Here is an 11,288-nt window from a genome sequence, read left to right on the forward strand (position 1 = left end):
GAGAATTCGCTAATACGAGGTCTTGAAATTTGCACCGCCGCCTGTTTAACCCCTTAAACGTGGCCGTGAACAGTCGACCCCCCCCTACCCGAGTGGCGGGGTTGTATCGCGGTCTGAGTACCTGTAGGAAAATATTAGCCAAAAATCAGAGATTAACCCTAGAACATTATACTTGGTATGGCAGATAGTACTTACATTCAGCTTTCTCCAGAGACAAGTGTTGAGCCTTCGTGGACTACCCAAGGACTTGTGGAGACTTGCAAAGTTGGGTAACCAAATCTTCACTTTCACACCTCCAGCAACCCGGTTTCCCCTCTACCACAGCCTCATTCTGTCACAGTAAACTTTATACTACAACGTAAAGGTAGTTTGGAATCCGTATTTGTACAATAAGCACTGAAAATAAAGCTAAAATCAACGGAGCGTACGGCCGACATGCAGTGCGGAGGCGGTCTTCCCGTCACTCAACAAACATTTCCATTTTCACAGCTAAAAACATGTATACTGCATTATTTTCAATCATATTACTTCCCAAAAGATCACCACGGCACGCTTTTTATTCTGCCTTACGCCCGCCACTTTATTCTCGTTCCTGTCGGCCGCTTGCACTGACTCGGAAGAGCTAGAACTCGCCATAATGTCACTTTGAAAGCCTGCGGTAAACTGACGCTAAACAGGGGCAAACCGTGAGAAAAAAAGCTAGTGTTACAACTGGGGAAACAAGCGTTTCCTATTAGCATAAACTGCTTGTGAGAGGAGAGCGCAGATTTACAGTTCTGAGCACTCAGAGAGCTGCCATGTATCACAGCCAGGCTGGCCGGGCCTTGGGGGGGGGGGACTGGGGGAAAAAACGTGATACTTGGCAACAGCTGAGGTCAGTAGTACAAAGGTAAAGTATGCTAATTGTAGCTAAAGGGTGGTGGTACTGATAGACAATACCAGCTGGAGCCTGCTTGCCCGCGGTTATTCAAAATTTACTAGAATCGCAAATGCGACGTTCCGCCGTTATGTCCTTTTTGCCGAGCGTCGCAAACGAGACGATCCGCGTTTAAGGGGTTAATGAGCAAGTAAAATTCCCCAAATCCCACCTTACGAGAATTGAGACGAGGGTCGCGCTGCAGCTGTCCATTTTCTAATGCTGTTTTTTTGTATTTCATGTGTATTAACCCTTTATTCCTGCTTAAAATTGTCTGTCACAGGTGTTGGTGGTCAGTGGAGGTTACTTGGCTGGTTGTTCACCCCATTCTTATTTTACCTATAATTTACGTTATTGTGCTTCTATTAATTGTGTTTTCATATTTCATGTCTGTTTCCCTCTTGTATTAACCCCTTATTTCAGCTTAAAATGATCAGAAAGTCAGTTTTGGTGGTTTGGGGAAGGTTGTTTGGAGGCCTTGCTCCCAATTGCTCAGTCGGTAGAGAGGTGGCCTGCAGTCCTACCGGACCCAGGTTCAAATCCCCGCTGGGGCAGGGAACAGTGGATGTATGTGGAATAACTGAAACAAAATGGAGGGGAGAAAGTGTGACAGAATGGGAGTATGGACGGGGTATATGTGCAGGAGTAGGTGAGAATGAGACGGCAAAGGAAGGAGTATGTATAGTTGTGAGTAAAAGATGGAAGAAGAGCATAAGACAGTATGGATCAGTTGGGTCAAGGATTGTGTGGGTAAAGTTGAAAGTTAGATTACAAATGTGGGCAATTGTGTGTGTGTATGCGCCAACGCAAGATCGTGCTAGAAGAGTGAGAGAAGAGTTCTGGACAAATGTAGAAGTGTGCATGGAAAAGTTTGGAAGGAATGAGAGAGTGTTTTTGATCGGTGATATGAATGGTAAAGTTGGGAATGTGAAGGTGGATGGAATAGTTGGTGAGTGGGGTGTGCCTGCTGAGATAGATGAGAATGGGAGTGCATTAGTGGACATTTGTGCTGGGAGGGGGTTGGTGATAGCCAATACCCTCTTCAGGCATAAAATGATCCACAAGTATACATGGCAAGTGATGAGAAGTGTGGGTGGTGAACTGAATGAAAGGAAGGCAATGATTGATTATGTGTGTGTGTGGATGAAAGGATGCAAAGATGTGTAATGGATGCAAGAGGTTATAGAGGCTGGGGGAGTGGGCTTTCTGACCACTACTTGGTGGTGGCCAGAATTAGGATTCAAGTAAGATGGAGGAATAGAAGAAGGGAAAGACGAGAGGAAGGAGTAGTTACAAGGAGAGTGGAAAGGTTACAAGAGGATGAGAAAAAGGCAGAGTATAAGAGAGAAGTGGAGGAACGATTGGGCAAATATGAATTGGAGCAGATGGGAGACGTGGAAGGTGTGTGTAGGATATTTACAGAAGAAATATGTGCAGCATGTGATGTGGTGTGTGGAAGGAAGAGAAGATGGAGGGAGGTGCAAGGAACAGCGTGGTGGACTGAAGAGGTGAGACAGGCTGTGGCACAAAAGAAGAATGCATACAATGAATGGATGAGAAATAGGGGCGTGGAAGAAGTTGAGAGGCAGAAGAGAGAGTTATATGTAGAAAGAAAGAGAGAGGTGAAAAGGTTAGTAAGAGAGAGTAAGAAGAGAGTGGATGAGGAATTTGGAAGGAATTTGAGTGTAAAGTGGAGGGACTGTAAGAAAATGTTCTGGAAAGAGGTGAAAAGAGTAAGACAGGGTGGATGTGAAGTTAGCAGGGGAGTGAAAGATAAAAATGGTAGATTACTAGTGGAGATGGGAGAAAAAGTGAGCAGATGGAGAGAACACTTTAAGGAATTGTTGAGCATAGAGGATGGAAGTAATGCGAGTATAAGTGGCTGGGGAATGGCTGGGAGAAGGAGGAAGGTGAGAAGACAGGAAGAAATCAGTAGAATAGAAGTTGTGGAAGCAATGAAGAAAGTTAAATTGGGGAAAGCCCCAGGAATTGATGGAGTGTGTGGTGAAATGCTGAAGCATGGGGGAGAGAGTGTAGTAGAATGGATGTGGAAGATGTGCAGATTGGCCTGGGAGGAAGGTAGAGTCCCGAAGGATTGGAAGTCAGGTATAATTATTCCCTTGTCCAAAGGAAAAGGGGAAAAAGAAGTGTGTGGTAATCATAGGGGCATTTGTCTTCTTAGTGTAATAGGAAAAGTGTTTGGTAGGATACTTATTGACAGAGTTAGAGAAAGATCAGAGAAATTAGTTGGAGAAGAACAGGGAGGCTCTAGAAAGGGAAGAGGTTGTATAAATCAGATATTCATTCTTAGATCTTTAGTGGAAAAGTTTCTAGAGAAGGGAAAGAAGTTGTATGCGGCTTTCATGGATTTGGAGAAAGCATATGACAGGGTGGATAGACAAGGATTGTGGAAAGTGTTAAGAATATATGGAGTAGATGGGAAGTTGTTGAATGCTGTGAAGAGTATGTATGATGGTGCGAAGGCTGCAGTGCATGTGGATGGTGAACTAAGTTAATTTTTCTCTTTGAAAGTTAGGTTGAAACAGGGATGTGTCATGTCTCCATGGTTGTTCAATCTGTACATGGATGGGGTAATAAAAGAGGTACAAGGTAGGGTAGTGGATGTTGGAGTGACCCTGGTGAGAGAGGATAGTGTTTGGAAACCCCCTGTACTGTTGTGTGCAGATGATACTGTGTTGTTGAGTGAAGACGAAGGAGAGCTGCAAGGCTTGGTGGATGAGTTTGGGAGAGTGTGTAAGAAACGGAATCTAAAGGTGAATGTAGGGAAGAGTAAAGTGATGGTCTTTGAGAGAGGTGAAGTCAGTGAATGTACAGCGAGGTTGAATGGTGAGGAATTGGAAAATGTGAGTACATTTAAGTACTTGGGTAGTGTGATGAGTAAGGATGGAGGTTTGGAGGGTGAAGTGCTTGAAAGGGTACAGCAGGGAAGAAAGGTTGCTGATTCTTTGAAAGTAGTGATAAGAAACAGGGAAGTGAGCATGGAAGTGAAAAAGTTACTACATGACAGTATTGTGATACCAACTCTTAATGTATGGAAGTGAAGCTTAGACATTGTTGGAAGGACACAAGTCAAGAGTGAGAGCAGTGGAAATGAGTTATTTAAGAGGAGCCTGTGGAGTCACATGGAGAGACAGACTGACAAATGAGGATATAAAGGAGCGTTGTGGTATAGATGTGGATGTGATAGGAAGCGTTAGGAGGAACACACTGAGGTGGTTTGGCCATGTGGAGAGGATGGAGGGTGAAAGACTGACGAAGAGAGTGTATGTGAGTGAGGTGGAGGGGGGGAAGAGGGAGGAGGAGGCCGAGGATGAGATGGAGGGATGGTGTGGAAAGGTGAATGAGAGAGGGGGGTGTGAGTTGGGAGCAGGGCAGTGAAATGGCGGGGGAGAGGGCGACTTGGAGGCGATTTGTTTGTGGCCACCCCGAACGGGATTGAGGCGTCTGGCAATAGATAGATAGGTAGACTTTACTGATCTACCAGAAGACCCGCTGACGTGTCGTAAAAATGCCCCCGCTAATACCAGTACACCAGTCCTGTATGAGACAGCCCTAGCATGTATTCAGTATGGACGGTGGGTGTTAGCGCTGAAGTGGTGACATGTAGAGGTGTATGGTATGTAGGAGGACTACTGGGCCTTGGGAGCAGGCTGTAAAGCCTATGGCCAGTGTCAGACACACACCAAAAAAAAAAAAAAAAAAAAAAAAAAAAAAGCTCTTAAGATCGGGACCTGCCTGTATAACTTGTGTAATGTGCCTTGTGTGTTCGAGAAAACACACACATATTGAGTACAATGTGGAAGAATAATTCGTTTTGCCAAGAAAAAGATGCAGATGTAAAATATATATGTATGGGCAAGCACTTATGTGAAAACTAGAAAATCCAATGATACGAACATTATTGGAAAATTGACTCTCCCTCGAATGTTGTAATGTGCCTCCACAAATAATTATGCTTGGGGACAGTTCCCATGTCATCTATATACCTTCCAAGAGTGTCCCTGGGTTATTTGGGATACTTACCTATGAAGAAAACGAAGATTATCTCATCTTGCTGGGTGTTGGTGGCGGCCGACGAAGTCTACGGGCATTACTCTGAACATTTCAGCCACTTGCTGAGAGAATTGACCACAAAATCGACCTTTTAGGCTTCTGTGAGCTCTTGTATGGTTGTTCTCCATGTTTTCTCATCATTCCTAACATATCTAGGGGGGGGGGGGCAAAATTGGCTGGCATTGGGGTGCTGTGAATGTCCCAAGTCGGCTGACACGCAGTGGGTTAATAAGAAATAAGTTATCAGATTGGGTTAATGATTATAAACATTAAAATTGACTTGTTGCAGGTTGCTTTGTCGGGCATACTACTCCCATGGCTGGGATTCATGTTTGGTGGTGCAGTAGCAATACTGGCTCGTCGACCCATTGAAGAGATCATTGCCATCAGTATTGAGACTGGCATCCAGAACACCGGACTCTCTATTGGCATACTGAAGGTTAGCTGGGGAGATTTTTCCCCTCCATTTCTAATTAAAGCTAAATTTAGAAACAACAGACATTAATTTCATAGTTTAGTGTGACTGGCCAGATTGTATTTATAATTTGCTCTCTTATTAGAAAGCTAAATTATAAACAAGGGCATTATTTCTGTAGGTCAAGTTGCCCAGGCTTGATGTATTTATAATTTTAAGATTGTATAGATATAGTGTTTCTTAGGGGGCTACCCTTTCCTCCCTTCCTTCCTTCCTCTTATATCCTTCTTTCTTTTTCCTTTTGTCTACGGGTAACTCTACACTGAGTGACAAGCCAAATGGTTTCCTGTTCACCAGGAAACCATTTACTATGCCAGGTGGTAACTATATAACCAAACAATGGCACCTGGTGGTGTAATGGGTAATTAACCCCTAAATACTGAAGCATGTCAGTGTACCTGTTGACCACTTCATCCCTCTCAGCCAAATCACATCAATATAGCGCGCCTTGTAAAAAACTGCCTGCACATTGCTCTGCCCCAATTGTGATGTATATCTCTTGAAGCCAATGAGAACTAACCTCTCCAGCCTCGGGTTGGATGATCTGGCCACTCTGGGGGCAGGGGGATCACCCCCCCTCTCGGCCCATCCATTGCCTGAATGTTTCGTCATCTGTCACGTAATAACCCTCTCTGAAGACCCTCCCACCCCTCTGTACGCCCCAATAGGATTGTTAGTCAAAGTTTAACCCTCCCCCAACCTCGAGGCCCATTCCATCCCCCTCCAGCCCCCCCCACCTTCCCCCCCTACCTTGTATACCTCTACCTACTCTACCCCCTCCCTCCTTTCAGCCCCATACTACCCTTCTACCCCCAATAAACCATTGTGTGATAGTGAGCACGCAGCTTGGCTTGCTCTCCCCCCCCCATGCCTCCCCTCCCCCACTCCCTCCACCCCCAACGCATGTACACATGCCTTATATGTATTGCCTTGATGTTTTTTTTTCCTGTGCCTTTTCGTACCTGAACATAATAAATGCTTCTCTGTATACTATTCTATACATGCAAACATGTGCAACCACAGGCATCTGAGCCCCAGCCCCCCCACCACCACCCAGCCCCAGCCCCCTACCACCACCCCTCCACCTCGATACATCTATTGTCTCAGGCCCTTGTTTCTGAAGGTTTCTGAAGCACTATGAGGCACTGTAGGATTACTCCTCATACGTGAATTATCTCCCCGCACCTGCTTGCATGGTTGATATGCAAAATCACATAGATTTTGTTTGTTTCGACTAGCCAAATTGGTTGTTACCGTAAATGATCTCCCAAGATTCAATGTACTCATTGTGGGCCTTCTCCCCGATCAAATTTTATCTCCCCACACGTACATACACATCTTTTTTCGTAGTAGTTGGTCAAGAACAAACTAAAGTGCTCTACTTTGATGAGAAAAGATGATTTTATCCAACCTCCATATTTACAACCTTCTCCCCACAGGGTACTTTATCTCCCCAAAAGCAAGTAATCTCCCCACACCCCAAAACACCTGTTCTTGGGCTTGGTGTGACATATGATATTGCAATGACCTATTTCAGTAATAGAAATAATTAGTTATCAAAACTATGGGGCTTTCGAAAATTTTGGGGGGTAACTTTTTTTTTTTTTTTTTTTTTTTTTTTTTTTTTCCAACTTTGACCCTAAATTGCGCAGTAACCATTAGGCCTAGGGGGGTGCCAATTGTGCTGTCAGGTGTGTAAATTCTTCCTCTTTAGCCAGAACATAATGATTTTCCCCTTGGTGAGTGTCAAAAAAACACCCCCAAATTGTGGCTCCAGTGGCAGATAGCCAGATCGAATTGTGGTATTTAGGGGTTAAGGTGCCGCAACCGGATTAAGCCTGTGTCAGTTTATATCCAAATGGTGGTTGGGGTTTGTTGCACATGTAATGCCACTCAGTGGTGAGTGAGGCTGGTCACTCTCATCTTAAATGTTAGAACCAACTTGCCCAGCCCCTGGCTCCTATGCTCCTCACGGTGCAACACAGGATTAGATGATGGTGATGGTTAGTAGGTCATTCATAATAGGGTACTTTCAAGACTGTCTTGAGATTTCTCAACTGTCTCCTGCTATATCCTAACTAGTCTTGTATTTATCACTTGTTATGTGTATAAAGACTTCTTGATAAAGGCCTTTGTTATAAGTCAGTGTGGAGAAAGATGTGAAAAGTACTTATCTTGTGGTAAACTGTCTCAGGCTGTTATTGATGCCCATCACAAGATTTGGAAATCCTTGTTGACAAAGGCAGACCCTTGGAGAAGAGAGAAGAGCCTCTCAGCTTCCTTAAGCAGAGTGGGCTGATCCTTGAACTGGGCCCATATTATCTAATGCAGGGCAGACCCTTGGAGAAGAGAGAAGAGCCTCTCAGCTTCCTTAGTCAGAGTGGGCTGATCCTTGAACTGGGCCCATATTGTCTAATGCAGGGCAGACCCTTGGAGAAGAGAGAAAAGCCTCTCAGCTTCCCTAGTCAGAGTGGGCTGATCCTTGAAATGGGCCCATATTATCTAATGCAGGGCAGACCCTTGGAGAAGAGAGAAGAGCCTCTCAGCTTCCTTAGTCAGAGTGGGCTGATCCTTGAACTGGGTCCATATTATCTAATGCAGAAAGCTTTTGAAACACTGCTTTTGCACTTGACCTCCTAAAGATCAGTTTCTTAAAACTGTAGAATTGAAAAGTTATGTTTGTACTGTATTTAATTTAGTTTCTTCCCATAATATAACAAATTTGTATTCCCACTTTCATCCTTCCATCCATCCATTATCCAATCCTATGCTGCCCCATGAGGAGTAGAGGAGCCCGAGGTTAGGCAAGTTGGTCCTGACATTTAAGATGAGAGTGACCAGCCACACTCATCCCTGAGTGGCATTATGCAAGCAATAAACCCCAACCATCCCTTGAATATTAACCTATACAGGCCCAATCCGATTGGAGCGCCTTAATTACCTACTTAACCATCAGGTCCTATAATTTGGTTAAATGGTTACCACCCAGCATAGTAAATGGTTTCATGGTGTACAGGCATGTCGCTCAGTGTAGTCACCCATAGGCACAGGGAAGGGGAAAGAATGAAGGAAAGACAGACACGGGAGTGTAAAGTCACCCGTAGGCAAAAGGAAGTGGAAAGAATGAAGGAAAGAACAAAAGAAGAGGAGGGAAGGACAAGAGGACAGGGCAGACACCCAAAGCAGCACTACATCAAGTGAGTGGATGGTGAGTGTCCCCACCTACCACCCCCTAGTTTACATGACTATCCACCTACCTGATGTCGTACTACCTTCAGGTGGCTCTATGTGTAGTGACAAGTCATTGGTTTCTTTGAGCCCAGAAAACCATTTTAATTACATTTTGATGTAACCTCATAACCAGGAGGATGCCTGATGGCCTAGTGGGTTTAGGTGATCCAGCCAGTTGTGGCCCAGAAGGGTGGTACTGGGTAATGTCATGCTGAGATTACCACACTGCTATATTTTGAGTGATTAGTGTGTTTAAAGCTGGTATAGTAAAAGTATCCTTGAGGTACAGCACTAGGTTTTGATTAGCATCTTCGAAGGTTAAACTCCTCTTTGATGTAATTTGTTCTTCCCTCCTCCAGTTGGCCCTGAAGGAGTATGCTCCATTAGGAGACATTACTATGGTCATCCCTGTTGCTGTGGCAACCATGACACCAATCCCCCTCACTGTGGCCTACATTACCCAGCGCATAAAACAGTGTCGCCAGGACAAGTCTTCATCCTTTGATGATTATGTTGAAGATGCTGACAAAGGAAGTGCACAGCTCTCGACAACAGACTCTTCTTCCCCACTTAACAAGACGACTAATGGACACTCCAAGACACTCCTGCCTTAATGTGTTTTTATTGTTTGTGGCAGGCTGGGTTGTAGTACTTGCAGAGTTTTTAGGGATTGATATAAAAAAATTGAGGGACTGATTTAAAAAATTGCACTCAGTAACAAGAATACTATAGTGGCTTGGATTACCGAAAACAGTGAAGTGGGAAAATACTGATTTAATAATTTGAGAAATTCCGAGTGTACAATTAGTTTGATCACTGGCTAGATTAGTGGAAGTTCACATAACTGAATTGCTTTTTGAAAGTGCATGGGATGTGTGAAATACATCACAGTATTAGGATTAAAATTATAAAGGAAAAAACATCAGAATGCATTATGTGCAATTTGTAGCCTTGGCCCAGCTCCACCCAGTGGAGTGTGTCTTGCATTATATTTTTTTCTAAACTTATGGTGTCACCACCTGTTCCCTCAACACAAATTGTGCATTACTGTATACAGGTACAAAAGTAAGTCCTTTATACTTAAAGTATAGTTGTTTCCTTGGCATTGCTTCCAGTAACTGAAGTGACCTCTTTGAAATGCCTTGTTGACTTGTTTGGGTACATCCTAACAAGACACAAAATCACATGCAGGGAGATATTGCCATCATCAGTTTTGACTAGATACTACCATTTTTTAGTCGTTATCATCATCATCATCATCATCCGGACCTCCTTTCCCACCCCAGGGTAGGGTGAGGCATAGCATGTCCAGACAGTCTGTATTATCAAACAATTTGTAATTGTAATATAGATTGGATGATGGATGGATACAGTATATATTAATATATGTAATGTCCGGTGCAATGTCGGATGGATGGATACAGTATATATTAATATATGAATGTCCGGTGCAATGTCAAAAATATTTAAAGCTTTAAAATAGCACTGGTGATGCTTTTGTAGTGATAATATTGGTAAGAAATTTCAGTAGGTTAATAATCAGTTGTTGTGCATAACTATGTGTGAATTTTGATGTATCAGTTGAACAGTTTTATAGTGCCGTGTATTGTTTACTTAACTTGTCACTAACATAGTTTATTTTATGGTAGTGTTGTAAGTGTTTGTGTGTAGAGAGATGCAGGCATATAGAGTTGACGAAGGAGACAGGAGGAACGGTAATGTGTATGTTTTTTGACGACAAAGTATGCCACAGGTATTGACTCTCAAACTAAATGCAGTATATTTTATTATTTCAGAGGCAGTATTTTGATCTTTCAAACAAAAATTTCTACTACAAGAATTAGATTACAATAAAGAGAATTTAAGATTCATTTAAGTTTTGTTTACCATTGTAAAAGAATCAGAAGTATGGGTAGCTGAAGTGTTTAAGGAAGGAAGAAGAGTAAGAAAGGTTATTGAGTCAGCTATATGATAGTAAAGCAGAAAATAATTTTTTGCTATACTGTAGAGTAAAACCTTACTATACCGGACTAACTGGGGCCCAAGCCATTCGAAAAAAAGTGAGATTCTAATAAAGGCAACATCTGGGCTTCCCCTGCTAACCCGGACTTTCTTCGATATATCAGACATTAGTACGGATCGCATGAACATTTTTTAAACTGTTTTTACTACCATTGCAGTACAGTACTGTACTGTATTATACATTCAGTACAGTAATCAAATGGTATAATATATATAATAATACAGTACTGTACTGTACACTGATAAACGTGTCTTTTATTCACCTTATCGTGGTGAACACAGCTGAAGTGGTTGAGCAGTTTGGATTTTTTCTGATATACAGAATATGAATTTAGTCAGGCTGACTCCTCAGTTCTGATAAAAGCGAATTCCGATTTATTCTCTAACTATTCCAGACGCCTCAATCCCGTTCGGGGTGGCCACAAACAAATTGCCTCCACGTCGCCCTGTCCCCCGCTATTTCACTGCCCTGCTCCCAACTCACACCCCCCTCTCTTAAATACCTCTCCACCTCATCCCTCCATCTCATCCTCGGCCTCCCCCTCCCTCTCCTCCCCTCCACCTCACTCA

At 43.3% G+C, this 11,288-nt stretch overlaps 1 protein-coding gene across 2 annotated transcripts in view; it reads left to right on the forward strand.

Moving 5' to 3' along the window:
• The window catches only part of LOC145406651 (hepatic sodium/bile acid cotransporter-like), an 84,350-nt gene extending 73,783 nt beyond the window's left edge, over positions 1–10,567 (forward strand). For both annotated transcript variants that reach the window (XM_080277735.1, XM_080277736.1), the window contains exons 7-8: positions 5,280–5,429; positions 9,056–10,567. In XM_080277735.1, the coding sequence (XP_080133861.1) occupies positions 5,280–5,429; positions 9,056–9,310 (405 nt within the window). In that variant the 3' untranslated portion in view covers positions 9,311–10,567. The remainder of the gene's footprint in view (positions 1–5,279; positions 5,430–9,055) is intronic.
• The last annotated feature ends 721 nt before the right edge of the window (positions 10,568–11,288 follow it).

This window comes from Coenobita brevimanus, chromosome 71 (assembly GCF_032717465.1).
Source record: "Coenobita brevimanus isolate Jiangsu-jjx chromosome 71, ASM3271746v2, whole genome shotgun sequence".
NCBI classification, from domain to species: Eukaryota; Metazoa; Arthropoda; class Malacostraca; order Decapoda; family Coenobitidae; genus Coenobita; species Coenobita brevimanus.